At 58.1% G+C, this 14,352-nt stretch overlaps 1 protein-coding gene across 3 annotated transcripts in view; it reads left to right on the plus strand.

The window, feature by feature from the left end:
- EEFSEC (eukaryotic elongation factor, selenocysteine-tRNA specific) overlaps window positions 1-4,736 on the plus strand; it is a 247,626-nt gene extending 242,890 nt beyond the window's left edge. For 2 of the 3 annotated variants that reach the window (XM_059706789.1, XM_059706788.1), the window contains one exon: window positions 4,280-4,736. In XM_059706789.1, coding sequence (XP_059562772.1) covers window positions 4,280-4,470 — 191 coding nt within the window. In that variant the 3' untranslated portion in view covers window positions 4,471-4,736. The remainder of the gene's footprint in view (window positions 1-4,279) is intronic. The other variant, XM_059706790.1, reaches the window with a different exon arrangement.
- Window positions 4,737-14,352: the final 9,616 nt, after the last annotated feature.

Raw genomic sequence — 14,352 nt, forward strand, 5'->3', positions numbered from 1 at the left:
CGCTCTCCCTGGTGCGCACACAGACCTGGGTCAGGGGCCGCGCTGAGTCAGCCCATCTCCGCCTCTCCAGAGCTGAGGGACGTGGGCCAGGACCGTTCTGGGCCTGCTCCTTCCACACTGCGCTGTGGAGATCAAGTGCCCCAGTGTGTGGTGACACAAACCTCAGGGTGCTGGATAGACCTGGACGCCTAGAAGTGGGTTGCTGGGTCCTTGCTGTGACCATCTGGGGAGCATAGCAGCTAGTTCATGCCCAGTGGGGCCTCGTCCAGGACTGATTCATTCAGCAGTATTCTTGGAGCCCCTGCTACAGATGATTGTTCTAGGCACTGGGCTTATAGCGTGAATGGAGAGACAACAGTCCCTGCCAGGTAGGATTTATATTTTAGCAGAGGCAGAGGACCAGCATCAAATGAGGAAATAATAGCATATGTTTGAAGGTGATAATAGCTTGGGAAATAGAGCGGGGAGGGTGGTTAGGGCAGCAGGGAGGTGACAGTGACGGGGACAGGGAAGGCCTCACCAGGAGGGACCATGTGCTCGGTGATTCCAAGAAGGTGAACCTGAGGGCCATTGGAGCTCCTGAGGAGGAATCTTCTAATGTACAGGCCCAGGTTGGGAGTGTGCCTGGTGTGTTGGAGCATGGGGGGCGAAAGGGGCAGTTTAAGATGCAGTATGGGCCAAGTCACATGGGAAGGGGGGCACAGAGGCCAGAGGCCAGGAGCCATCCCAGAAGGGGCCACACATTGCTGCTCAGCCCACATGACCTCCCAGTGGGAGGTCCCTGAGAGAGGATGGCAGTTCCATGAGAACGGGACAGCCCTACCTGCCTCTGTGTCCCCAGGCCTACAGGAAACACTTAGGGACCACTAGGCAGATGGGCAGACGGCACTCAGCCACCACCCTCACCACTCTGACCCCCAAATTGGCCAGAACCCTCTCTGTTTTGGGCTCCTGCAGAGCGGGGCACATGAGGCGCCTTGTGGATGTGGTATGCTGTGGGCCACACACCTTCATCCACCCTCAAGTGTCACACTCATTCCCACCGAGCCCTTGGCACTCAGACCCTTGCCCAAGATCTCCGTGTGGCTGGCCCAATCCCAGCATTCTTCCTCAGGGAAGTCTGCCCTCGGCACATGGCACCTGGCTGCCCTCTGCTCCCAGGGACACAGTGATTTTGTTTCCTTGATGGTCTGTGGCTCTCTGGACTGTCTTGCTGGCTTGATTACTATCTGCCCTTCTCAGATTAGTGAACTTCGTGGGGTTGGGGTCCTGGCCTGCATGTTCACCACCAGTGTTTCCCAGTCCTGGAGCGTCCGGAAGTGCTTTCATTTGAAAGGTGGTGGCAGGGTGGGCGAAGCTGGGCATGGCTCAGGACTGAGTGCCCATGAGCTCCAGCACCCAACACTCTGGCCTGCCCTTTACTTCCTTCCATTTGCCATTGGTTAAGGAAAAAAGGCCACTGTGAACAAAGCAGTTCCCAGTGACATTTGCCATGAATCCAAACAGCCCAGTAGCCCCAGCGGACAGGTCTGTATGGGTCAGGCTTCCTGGGCATTGTGTCCAGGCCACCCTGGAATGGATAAGTGGTAAACAGGCCTTGCCATCTTAGAAGAGCAATTAAATGGCCATGTCTCTCCCAGTGCCAGATAGATTTTCTGGCTCTGCCTTCTTTGGGCAGGGGAGGTATGCGCTGTATGTAACGAGAGCCATCTCAGGCAAGGTGGGCCGCCAATTGGGCCACGCCCGTCTCCCAGCCAGACGCAGACACCGGGGAGCCCCCTTCCTCTTCAGCCATCAGACCTCCTGGCACCAGAGGGAGACAGGCCGCCCATGTCATTTGTCAGCGTCTGGTGCCGGCCACCTTCTCTGTTTGCAGAAGGCCAGATACCTGCAGGCCTGGCATTTGCTCATAGGGGCTGGCCCGGGGCCATTCTCAGAGGTGCGCAGATCAGCCGGGCGTGGAGCCTGTGATTAGATACCTTGCCGCCCGCCCGGCAGGAGGGAACCTTGCCTCCTACAGACCCCCAAGGCCTGTCATGTCCTGGAGCCCCATTAACATCAGCTGTATGCCCCGGCCGGCCGGCCTTCCCGGGCGAGGCAGGCTTCGCAATGGCTGGCAGTCTCCTGTGAAGAGGAAGCCGAGTCCCTCCTGCCAGTGGGTAGGGCTGCTCTTTACTGACTCCATAGGTATCCCTTGAACCAGTCTCCTGGGCACCTTTTTAAATGTCAGGGCTGCAGGGCCGGTAGAAGATGTTCTCACAGAACCATTTTTAGGAGTCTGCTTACGGTGGACTCCTCCTGGAGTGATGGGCTAGCGGGCAGTGGCCTGCATTTGCCATTGGATGCTGGTCCAGGGACCAAATCCTGGCTCTTCTCGGCTCACAGTGAGGCCTTGAGTACGTCACTGCCCTTTTGAGGCTCCGCTTTCCCATCTGCAGATTGAGAGGGTTGCTGACAGCATGGAGTGCCTGGCTGAAGCAAGAGCTAGCCTGCCTGCCCCTCCCTCCCTGGTCGAGACGCAGGCCGGGTCCTCTCAGCACTGAAGCTTGATGCCTGAGCTCCATGGCTGGCTTCTCTTCGAAGCTAACCCAGCAAGACCAGGCCAGCAGACAGAGCAGGGCGTGCAGAGAGGGAAGCCCTCAACCTTGTGCTTGTCCCCAACTGTCTGCCTGCTCTGGGCACCCAGCCTCTAACAGCACCTGTTGATGCAGCCCCTGCGAGTAAATCAGAAGGCAGTGTCCTCTCTGGGGGACGCAGAGGCCTATCAGGATCCCTCATTTGGGAAGCAGGTTGTGGGCTTGCGCTCACCAGATTATGAAGGCTCAGACCCAGCTCCCCCAGCAGAAGTCCCAGGCACTGCCACCTGCTGGGCCTCCCTGCCTCATGCCCATCTCCTGGTGCCCCCTCAGCTCAGCCTTGCCACAGCCCTGCCAGCTTGCTCCCACCAGGACGTCCTACTGGGGTTGTGGTGCTCACAGAGGGTGAGTGGTGGTTCCAGGGCACTCCCCTGATGTCGAGCTGAGATGGGGCCTGGCCCCTGTGCTCAGGGCCAGGAGGTGGTCTCGCCCTGCCGGCAGCCCACAAAGAGGCTGCAAGCCCCTGAGCCCTGCCAAGTATGCTCAATGGTTAAAGTGTCAACCTGCGCACTGGAGGGTCATGGGTTTGATTCCCGGTCAAGGGCAGGGACTTGGGTTGTAGGTTTAATTCCTGCCACCCATTGAGGCATGTGTGGGAGGTAACCAATTGATGTGTCTCTCTCACATCTATGTTTCTTTCTCTCTCTGTGTGTGTCTCTCACTCTCTCCCTTTCTCTTCCCTTCCACTCTCGCTTTAAAAAAAAACAGAAATCAATGGGAAAAATGAGTGAGGATTTTTTAAAAAGACAAACACCCGAAAAAGAATACTGCAGCCTGGTGTTTCAGGATGATTGCGGCAGGAAGGGAACAGTCCGTGCAGAGGCCCAAGTGGGACCGGAGCCCAGGAGCAGCCCTGTGTTCCTCAGGCTGTAGGGAAAGCACCACAATAGTGGTGGTGGGGCTGGGGGAGTCGGGTGGGCATCAGTCAGGTGTCAGCAGGAAACAGCTGTCTGCTCAGTAGCCTGGCCAGAGGGAGCGGAGTGTCTGTGCTGAGGCGCGGGCGGGTAAGATATGGAGAGCGAGGAGGCTGCAGGGCACAGAGACCGCATCCTCCAACAGAAGTTCTGGCCAAAAGAAGGGGCTTCACACCCCAGCTGCTCTCTGCTCTGTTCTCTGATATGCTAGGGCGCCATACGCTAAGCCAGAGGGCACAGGGACCCACAATGTCCTAGGAGAAGCCAGCCTCCCAGGCTGCAGGAGGGCGAGTGGAGAACACCTACGCCAGTGGGCCTCAGTGTCGGGGTGCGGGTCTCAGCATGGGTGTGTGGGGAAGTAACAGAACCCTTCAGTGCAGAGGAAGGACATAGCCACTGGGCATGGGGTTGATCCCCATGGAGGGTGGAGTGCAGGGCGGGTGGATGGGCAAGAGATTCAGAGACCAAGATGGGAAGCCCTGCTGAGCTCCAAGCTGGATGGACCGGGGGCATGGACTAGCACAGGGGAGGGGCTGGCATGCAAGGATTTAGGGGGCAAAGGGGACTGCAGGCCTTGGGTCCGTTGGCTGGGGAAGGAAGCAGAGGGACCTTGGGGTCCTGGCTCAGCCTAAGGGAGTGTGAGGGTGGGCCAGTCCAGGTGCCCATCCGGGTGGCGAGTGGGCCAGCTGATGAGTGGCAGATGGCAGACTTTCCCTTTGTGCCTTGCAGGTGGCCTCGGCCCGGAGTCTAAGAAGATCCTGACACCCGCACTCAAGAAGCGGAGTCGGGCCAGCAAAGGGGAGATGGCCAAGCAGGAGGAGGGTGCGGAGCGGCAGGAGCCTGCGCAGCACGTGACACTCAGCCTGTCTTTCAAGCGTTATGTCTTCGACACCCACAAGCATATGGTCCAGTCTCCCTGAGTGACCCCGGGCCACCTTGCCTGGGCCCAGGCTGGACCACAGTGCCAAATGCCCAACCAGACATGCCTCGAACTCCTGCAGTCCCCCCACAGCTCCACAGGCAGCAGGCCCCCAGGCCCGGCGTTCAGCAGGCGGCAGTGCCCCACCCTGCACCCTCCTGCTAGAGGACAGCACCCAAGGAGGAAGGGGACTCAGCTGGAGAGGGACCCAGACATCAGGCAGCTGGGTACTTGCCAGCTGCAAATAAATGTCTCGTGTTGGCCCCTCATTGCTCATCTTCTGTGTTTTTATCTGAGGGTCCTCCACCACCAACCACCCAGGAATTTCAGGGAACCACCAGGGCTCCTGCAGAGGGACCCAGCTCAGAGCCCAGTGGGCTGAGACAAGACTGAGTTGGGGGATGAGGGTCCTCTGGGCAGCCAAGGCCAGGAAGGACATTCAAGGGATGTCAGGGAGCATGGGACACCAGGCCAGGGCATTGGCTGGAGGAGTTGCTCATTCATCCCCACTCCAGGAGTTCCCACCCTCTCCCCAGAGTGTGGAGTGAGGGCTGGTAACAGCCCTGCACAGAAGCACGCTGCAGGCCAGGGTGTAAGCGTTGCCCTGCTCCTGTCCCTGCACCCACAGGCCACCCCCCCTGGAGGCCAAGCTGCTGACACTCAGCAAAGGGTGCATGGCGACCTGGCTGAGGGGAATCAAAGCTTTTAGAGACGTCCGTGGGATGAACAGATGTTCCAGCGTTCCTTTATTTGGCCTCCAGACAGACGCAGAGGCCACCCTTTTATCCCGGTAATCAGTGCATTATGCTTTCATTTACAAAAATGACATTAACTATACGAACAGGGACAGGTTCCGATCAAACGGCCTGGCGGTAGTAAGCCCTGGAGCTCTGGCAGAGAGGAAGGGGTGGTGCTGCAGAACACACTGTCCTGGGCGCGGGCGGCAGGCAGCCCTCATCTCGTGCCAGCGGCAGGGCAGGGCCCCTCGAGGGTGCAGGTGAAGGTGGCAGGCCTGCGCCCTCGCTGACCCTCAGAGGGACCCCGACCTCAGGGGGCAGCAACAGTGGAGGGGGGTTGGGCAGGGAGTGTCCAGGTCCGGCCCCTCTTCCCCCTGCGCTGGAAATGAGCCCGGAGGAGTTTGGGGGAGCGAAGCAGTGCCCTGACCTCCTGCTGCTGTGGAGCTCCCCAGGGATTCGACCTCCAGCTCCTGGGAGCTCGTTGCTGCCACCTAAGGGGATGCCTCCAATAACATCAGGGTCCTGTTGTGTGGCCCTCTCCTCCTCCCCCGCTGCAGGCCAGGCTTTGGTCCTCCATGTGTAACCTCCACCCCCACACCACAGACCAGGCCCTGGGCTGGCCCTCCCCATGGCCATGCAGCCCTTCGGAGTGAACGCAGATGATCGGAGCTGGGGTCCCTCAGGACTTTCCTCCATCCACCATCGTTCTCGGCGTGGGAGGGGCTCAGGCCCAGTCAGGCCAAGTCCTCCCTGACCAAGGGTGTGAGGCCCAGCCCTCCATCCAGGCTCCCTCTAGGGACCCTGCAAGTTAGGACAAAGAGTAGCTTGAGCTCAGCTGAAGGTCCCTGTCCTGCACAGGTTATATGACCTTGGCCATGTCACTGTCTCTAAGTGAGGGGTCATGTGACCCAGTGGAGCCACCCCTCCCAGTGGGCATGGAAGGGTGCTTAGTAAGCAGGAACTAGTTCTGGGACAGATCCATGGGGGTGGGGATATGAGCCGACATGGTGAATTCGAGCCACTGCCTGGGTTAGCCCTGGCCCCTCTAGCCCTGTGACCTTGGGCCAGCCCCAAACCTCTGTGCCTGTGTGTCCCCATGTACAAAGTAAGAATAAAAGCAGCTGTTCTGCTCAGTGGTTAGAGAGTTGGCCCGAGGACCAAAGGGTCTCGGGGTCCATTCCTGGTCAAGGGTACATACTTCAAACCTTGAATGCAGGTTCCCAGCCGGCAAGGGGTGTGTGCGGGAGGCAATCGATGTGTCTCTCTCACATCGATTCTCTCTCCCTCTCTCCTCCTCACTCCCTTCCACTCTAGAAATCAATGGAAAAAATAGCCTCAGGTGAGGATTTAAAAAGCAGCTGTTCAGTGTGGTTGTTTAGTCACCTGGGCACAGTGCTGGCCATCATATTACCCAGAGCCCTGGGAGTGGAGCCAGCAGACACAGTCTCCCAACTGAGAGCTGAGGGGCCTGCAGACCCCTTAGGGGTGGTGCAGGCAGCCCCAGGCCCAGCACTGCCATGTTTCCAGGATCTCTGTGCGGGTCCCATACTCACCCATCCCTTCCTCCCCACCTCACACCTCCCCTGAAGACAGCACCCCTCCAAGCCCAGAGAGGGCGGGAGCTCAGGTGGAGGACACAAGGTGAGAGGGGAAGAGACAGCTGTGCTGTGCTGCAGGGAGAGGCCGCCCAGAGTGTGCAGATGGGCCTCCATCAGGCCTGGGACCCACGGAAGCCTGAGCGCCAGCGAGCCAGGGGCGGCCAGGGCTCAGTCTCTGAGGGGAAGCGAGTGGGGCTGTGGGCAGGAGGGGCCCGCCAGCCTTCTGAGGACTGTCCCCCGCCCCTGGCTATGCTGTGCTAAGCCCAGCACAGCCACCACCGTACACATAAGCTCACTGAATCTGCTTGTAGGGGTGCCTGAGAGGTGTCGCTCCATTTTACAGGTGGGGGTGGGGGGACTGGACGCCGCTGGCCCAGCCATTGCCTCGGGTGGAACTGGGGTTTGAACCTAAGTTCTGGATGACCCTGGAGTTCCCCCTGACGGTAGTGCCTTGAGTGTGCCCTTAGGACAAGGTGCCCTCTGGAGCCCTGCTTTGGACCCAGGTGTCCGTGGCTGCCCCATGCCCTGCTCCCCCACTGCCTGCCATCCAGAATGAAGTCATGGGCAGGCATCCTGCCACAGGCAGGGGCAGGAGGGGCAGCCGTGATTGGCAGGCCCCGGACCAGCCAGGCTAATGCACCAGCAATGCGATAAGGCTTATCTGGAAATGTCCCTGGAATCGAGACTCTGATGGAAACAGGCTTCTGGGTTAATATCGTTTTGATAAATAAAGTCTTGTAAAAGGGAAGTCCTAGGGGCCAGGCAGGAGCAGGGCAGCCTCTGTTTTCTTTGCAGTTCCTATGTGTGTGAGGGGGGAGGGTTGGAGGGGTGCTTGGAGGGGGAGGGGGGTGCCCCGTGTCTGGGTGTGTGTCCATGTCTGGTGTGTGTGTGTGTGGACCTTGTTGTGTCTGGGTGTGTGTCCATATCTGCTGTGTGTGTGTGTGGACCTTGTTGTGTCTGGGTGTGTGTCCATGTCTGCTGTGTGTGTGTGTCCATGTCTGCTGTGTGTGTGTGTGGACCTTGTTGTGTCTGGTGTGTGTCCATGTCTGGTGTGTGTGTGTGTGGTCCTTGTTGTGTCTGGGTGTGTGTCCATGTGTGGTGTGTGTGTGTGTGGTCCTTGTTGTGTCTGGGTGTGTGTCCATGTCTGCTGTGTGTGTGTCCATGTCTGCTGTGTGTGTGTGTGGACCTTGTTGTGTCTGGGTGTGTGTCCATGTCTGCTGTGTGTGTGTCCATGTCTGGTGTGTGTGTGTGTGGTCCTTGTTGTGTCTGGGTGTGTGTCCATGTCTGCTGTGTGTGTGTCCATGTCTGCTGTGTGTGTGTGTGGACCTTGTTGTGTCTGGGTGTGTGTCCATGTCTGCTGTGTGTGTGTCCATGTCTGCTGTGTGTGTGTGTGGACCTTGTTGTGTCTGGGTGTGTGTCCATGTCTGCTGTGTGTGTGTCCATGTCTGCTGTGTGTGTGTGGACCTTGTTGTGTCTGGGTGTGTGTCCATGTCTGGTGTGTGTGTGTGTGGACCTTGTTGTGTCTGGGTGTGTGTCCATGTCTGGTGTGTGTGTGTGTGGTCCTTGTTGTGTCTGGGTGTGTGTCCATGTCTGCTGTGTGTGTGTGTGGACCTTGTTGTGTCTGGGTGTGTGTCCATGTCTGCTGTGTGTGTGTGTGTGGACCTTGTTGTGTCTGGGTGTGTGTCCATGTCTGCTGTGTGTGTGTGTGGACCTTGTTGTGTCTGGGTGTGTGTCCATGTCTGCTGTGTGTGTGTCCATGTCTGCTGTGTGTGTGTGTGGACCTTGTTGTGTCTGGGTGTGTGTCCATGTCTGCTGTGTGTGTGTCCATGTCTGCTGTGTGTGTGTGTGGACCTTGTTGTGTCTGGGTGTGTGTCCATGTCTGCTGTGTGTGTGTGGACCTTGTTGTGTCTGGGTGTGTGTCCATGTCTGGTGTGTGTCCATGTCTGGTGTGTGTGTGTGTGGACCTTGTTGTGTCTGGGTGTGTATCCATGTGTGGTGTGTGTGTGTGTGGTCCTTGTTGTGTCTGGGTGTGTGTCCATGTCTGCTGTGTGTGTGTCCATGTCTGCTGTGTGTGTGTGTGGACCTTGTTGTGTCTGGGTGTGTGTCCATGTCTGCTGTGTGTGTGTGTGTGGACCTTGTTGTGTCTGGGTGTGTGTCCATGTCTGGTGTGTGTGTGTGTGGTCCTTGTTGTGTCTGGGTGTGTGTCCATGTCTGCTGTGTGTGTGTCCATGTCTGCTGTGTGTGTGTGTGGACCTTGTTGTGTCTGGGTGTGTGTCCATGTCTGCTGTGTGTGTGTGTGTGGACCTTGTTGTGTCTGGGTGTGTGTCCATGTCTGCTGTGTGTGTGTGTGGACCTTGTTGTGTCTGGTGTGTGTCCATGTCTGGTGTGTGTGTGTGTGGTCCTTGTTCTGTCTGGGTGTGTGTCCATGTCTGGTGTGTGTGTGTGGTCCTTGTTGTGTCTGGGTGTGTGTCCATGTCTGCTGTGTGTGTGTCCATGTCTGCTGTGTGTGTGTGTGGACCTTGTTGTGTCTGGGTGTGTGTCCATGTCTGCTGTGTGTGTGTGTGTGGACCTTGTTGTGTCTGGGTGTGTGTCCATGTCTGGTGTGTGTGTGTGTGGACCTTGTTGTGTCTGGGTGTGTGTCCATGTCTGCTGTGTGTGTGTCCATGTCTGCTGTGTGTGTGTGTGGACCTTGTTGTGTCTGGGTGTGTGTCCATGTCTGCTGTGTGTGTGTCCATGTCTGCTGTGTGTGTGTGTGGACCTTGTTGTGTCTGGGTGTGTGTCCATGTCTGCTGTGTGTGTGTCCATGTCTGCTGTGTGTGTGTGGACCTTGTTGTGTCTGGGTGTGTGTCCATGTCTGGTGTGTGTCCATGTCTGGTGTGTGTGTGTGTGGACCTTGTTGTGTCTGGGTGTGTGTCCATGTCTGGTGTGTGTGTGTGTGGTCCTTGTTGTGTCTGGGTGTGTGTCCATGTCTGCTGTGTGTGTGTCCATGTCTGCTGTGTGTGTGTGTGGACCTTGTTGTGTCTGGGTGTGTGTCCATGTCTGCTGTGTGTGTGTGTGTGGACCTTGTTGTGTCTGGGTGTGTGTCCATGTCTGCTGTGTGTGTGTGTCCATGTCTGCTGTGTGTGTGTGTGGACCTTGTTGTGTCTGGTGTGTGTCCATGTCTGCTGTGTGTGTGTGTGGTCCTTGTTGTGTCTGGGTGTGTGTCCATGTCTGGTGTGTGTGTGTGGTCCTTGTTGTGTCTGGGTGTGTGTCCATGTCTGCTGTGTGTGTGTCCATGTCTGCTGTGTGTGTGTGTGGACCTTGTTGTGTCTGGGTGTGTGTCCATGTCTGCTGTGTGTGTGTGTGGACCTTGTTGTGTCTGGGTGTGTGTCCATGTCTGCTGTGTGTGTGTCCATGTCTGCTGTGTGTGTGTGGACCTTGTTGTGTCTGGGTGTGTGTCCATGTCTGGTGTGTGTCCATGTCTGGTGTGTGTGTGTGTGGACCTTGTTGTGTCTGGGTGTGTGTCCATGTCTGGTGTGTGTGTGTGTGGTCCTTGTTGTGTCTGGGTGTGTGTCCATGTCTGCTGTGTGTGTATGTGGACCTTGTTGTGTCTGGGTGTGTGTCCATGTCTGCTGTGTGTGTGTGTGGACCTTGTTGTGTCTGGGTGTGTGTCTATGTCTGCTGTGTGTGTGTGTGGACCTTGTTGTGTCTGGGTGTGTGTCCATGTCTGCTGTGTGTGTGTCCATGTCTGCTGTGTGTGTGTGTGGACCTTGTTGTGTCTGGGTGTGTGTCCATGTCTGCTGTGTGTGTGTCCATGTCTGCTGTGTGTGTGTGTGGACCTTGTTGTGTCTGGGTGTGTGTCCATGTCTGCTGTGTGTGTGTCCATGTCTGCTGTGTGTGTGTGGACCTTGTTGTGTCTGGGTGTGTGTCCATGTCTGGTGTGTGTCCATGTCTGCTGTGTGTGTGTGTGTGGACCTTGTTGTGTCTGGGTGTGTGTCCATGTCTGGTGTGTGTGTGTGTGGTCCTTGTTGTGTCTGGGTGTGTGTCCATGTCTGCTGTGTGTGTGTCCATGTCTGCTGTGTGTGTGTGTGGACCTTGTTGTGTCTGGGTGTGTGTCCATGTCTGCTGTGTGTGTGTGTGTGGACCTTGTTGTGTCTGGGTGTGTGTCCATGTCTGGTGTGTGTGTGTGTGGACCTTGTTGTGTCTGGGTGTGTGTCCATGTCTGCTGTGTGTGTGTCCATGTCTGCTGTGTGTGTGTGTGGACCTTGTTGTGTCTGGGTATTTGTCCATGTCTGCTGTGTGTGTGTGTGTGGACCTTGTTGTGTCTGGGTGTGTGTCCATGTCTGGTGTGTGTGTGTGTGGACCTTGTTGTGTCTGGGTGTGTGTCCATGTCTGCTGTGTGTGTGTCCATGTCTGCTGTGTGTGTGTGTGGACCTTGTTGTGTCTGGGTGTGTGTCCATGTCTGCTGTGTGTGTGTCCATGTCTGCTGTGTGTGTGTGGACCTTGTTGTGTCTGGGTGTGTGTCCATGTCTGGGGTGTGTCCATGTCTGGTGTGTGTGTGTGTGGACCTTGTTGTGTCTGGGTGTGTGTCCATGTCTGGTGTGTGTCCATGTCTGGTGTGTGTGTGTGTGGACCTTGTTGTGTCTGGGTGTGTGTCCATGTCTGGTGTGTGTCCATGTCTGGTGTGTGTGTGTGGACCTTGTTGTGTCTGGGTGTGTGTCCATGTCTACTGTGTGTGTGTGTGTGTGGACCTTGTTGTGTCTGGTGTGTGTCCATGTCTGCTGTGTGTGTGTGTGTGTGTGGACCTTGTTGTGTCTGGGTGTGTGTCCATGTCTATTGTGTGTGTGTGTGTGTGGACCTTGTTGTGTCTGGTGTGTGTCCATGTCTGCTGTGTGTTTGTGGACCTGTTGTGTCTGGGTGTGTGTTTGTATACCAGCGAGGGTTGTCAGGCTGTGTGTCTGTGTCTGTGTGGGAGGAGGTGGTGAAGGGGAACGTTGGGTCCGGTGTGCATAGGGGGGTGACCCATGTGCAGGGCCAGTTTGTTATTCAGGCTGCAGGGGCTTGCAGGGAGGTGGGGGCCTCTTCCTCAGGTCTTGGTAGGATGGGAGGGGGCCCCTCACCCCCTTCCCCAGACCCAGAGCCCCCTGTGGTCCTGGACCCTCTCGGTGCCAGCTCTCCCTGGGTTGGTCCAGCCTTCTCTACCTGGGCGGCGGCCACCTGGGATTCAGTTTTTCAGGTTCCCTTCCAGAGACCAAGGCCACCGCTGATGACCTGCAGGAGACATGCAGCCATGGCTCCCCATCTCCCCCAGTCCCTGCTGGGCCTGCAGGAGCCTCCACACAGGTGGCTCTGATCAAAAAGAGCAGTTGCCGCCTGGCTGATAACGGAGCCCAGCTAGCCACCAATTGGCCCAGTTCAGCCAGCACTGGGAGGCAGCACAGCAGGTGGGGGCACGCCGTGTGCTCCCTGGGGGTGGCTGACCCCAGCTCTGGGCTTGCAGGGCTCTGCCGGGGGAGCCTGTGCTGCTACTGAGCCAGTAGTAGAGAAGCTGGGGCAGCAGGCTGGGCAGGCGGAGCCTCGACGCTGTTATAGTCCTGAGGGCACAGGTGGGGAGACTGTCAGTCAGGGTTTCAAGAGACCCTCTGGCCCCCAACTTCCGCTAGCTCTAGACACTCAACACTGCCTCCCCACCAGAGGCAGATACGGGGTTTGGAGACGACCACCAGGATTGTTGATTGGCTGAACGAGCCTGGGGGAGGGCGCCATTCAGGCCAAGGCCGTGGAGGAGGAAGGGGACATCTGGGAAGTTTGGGGTTCAGCACAGGAGTGGAACATGGGAGTCGGGCTGGGTTGGGGAAGAGGCCCAAAACTGATGACTCCACATTTATCAGTGCCTCCTGTGCGGGCCTAGGGCACAGCCCAGTGCTCACGGATGTGGCTGGGCACCAGCAGCCTGGAGGCCATCCCCGCACAGTCCCGCCAAGTGGCCTGCAACCCTGTGCCCAGGCTTGTCCTCTGGGCAGTGCTCCTGTCAGGCAGGATGGGCTACACCCCACCCCACCCCACGCCACCCCACGCTGCCCAGGCCAGCAGGTCCGAGCTCCTGTGCCTGGAGTCTCCCGTGTGCCCCACCACAAAGTGTTGCTCAATCCCCGCACGCCCTCCAGGTTATCACTGGGTCTGGTGGGGAGGCAGCGCAGCACAGAGAAACGGCCACTTCCTGCGGCCATAGCTGCAGCTCCAGATAAAGGCCAGCCAGAAGCCCAGGCCAACCTGAGAAGGCTGGGCTAAGGGGCCAGTTTCAGCCACCTGTCTCACCCCTGAGGGACACCCCACTGACTCAGCCCTCAGCCTCTGGGTTTCCCACAGATCACCACCTGGGCAGGCCGGCCTCAGGCTGCTAACTGCCACCCCATCCCATGGGCCAGAGCCCCTGCTCCCTCCTCACTGAGGCCCCCTGTGGAGGCAGGTGACCAGTGAGGGCGCCTGTGTCGCCTCTGTCACAGCCGTGCTCACTGGGCTGACCAGCGGGCCATCTGGGCACTCTACCTTCCAACACACCCTCCTTCCATTCCTCCTTCCAGCCTCTGCCTCTCCCCCCACATCCATTTCTCTCTTGTCCTTCATGGTGAGCCTGACTCCAACCACAGTCCATTCACTTGTCCCACCTGCCAGCCCCCGAGGCCAGGGCCGGGCCCTGGGCAGCAAACCACAGTGGGGCAGGTTGGAGGTGGAGCTGGGGGCACAAGTCTGTGGCCTGAGACCTGCAAAAGCACCTGTGGAGTCCACTGCACTCTCTCCTTGCCTTTTCCACCTGCACCTGCACCTCCACCCCCTGGCCCATCCTGCAGCTCTGCCAGGCCCCTCCTCCTCCCGTCTCTTAAGTTCCTTCTAGTGGGTGAGAGGGACTGGGAGGCTTTCGGCTGGGGATATAAAAGGTGGGGGCAGACCAGGTGGGGTGCAAGAACCACACCTTCCCTTGAAGCTAGGAGAAGCCTTGGGAGCCCAAATTTCCCAAGGGTCCAGAGGTGGGGCTCAGACCAGGCCACGGGAGCCAGTATCCTGGCCCTTCATCTTGCCCTTCTGGTTCAGTACCCAAGCAGGATCTCCCAAGCCAGTCCCTCACCCTGTCCCTGTACTGTCACCATCACCATGGCTAAGCTCGCCAGCACCTGAGCCCACCACCTCCTCCTTCACCACTATCACCAGGGACCTGCTCATATTCATGTGGGAGGCTGTGGGGAGGGCAGGCCAGTGGGAAGAAGCATGAGGCAGTTGGCCAGGGGGGAGGTGAGGGCTCAGTGAAGAGAGGGAGGAGGGGCAGATTGGGAATGAGCTGGAGGTAAAATCACTGGCCATGGCACTAATGGGGCAGGTGGGGGAGCAGGAGGGCGGGGTCAGGGTGCTTGGTCAGCCCGCAGGCCCACAGATGGAGCCCAGCAGCAGGGCGGGACTGGGTAGGACACCTTGACAACCCCATGTGGGACCCCTGAGCTACCCCTCGGGGCCTTCGGGGAGCAGTCCGGCTGGAGACTGAGAGGGGCTATGGCACTTTCATACAAGGCCAAG

The sequence above is a fragment of the Myotis daubentonii genome, chromosome 8 (genome assembly GCF_963259705.1).
Source record: "Myotis daubentonii chromosome 8, mMyoDau2.1, whole genome shotgun sequence".
Classification (NCBI taxonomy): domain Eukaryota; kingdom Metazoa; phylum Chordata; class Mammalia; order Chiroptera; family Vespertilionidae; genus Myotis; species Myotis daubentonii.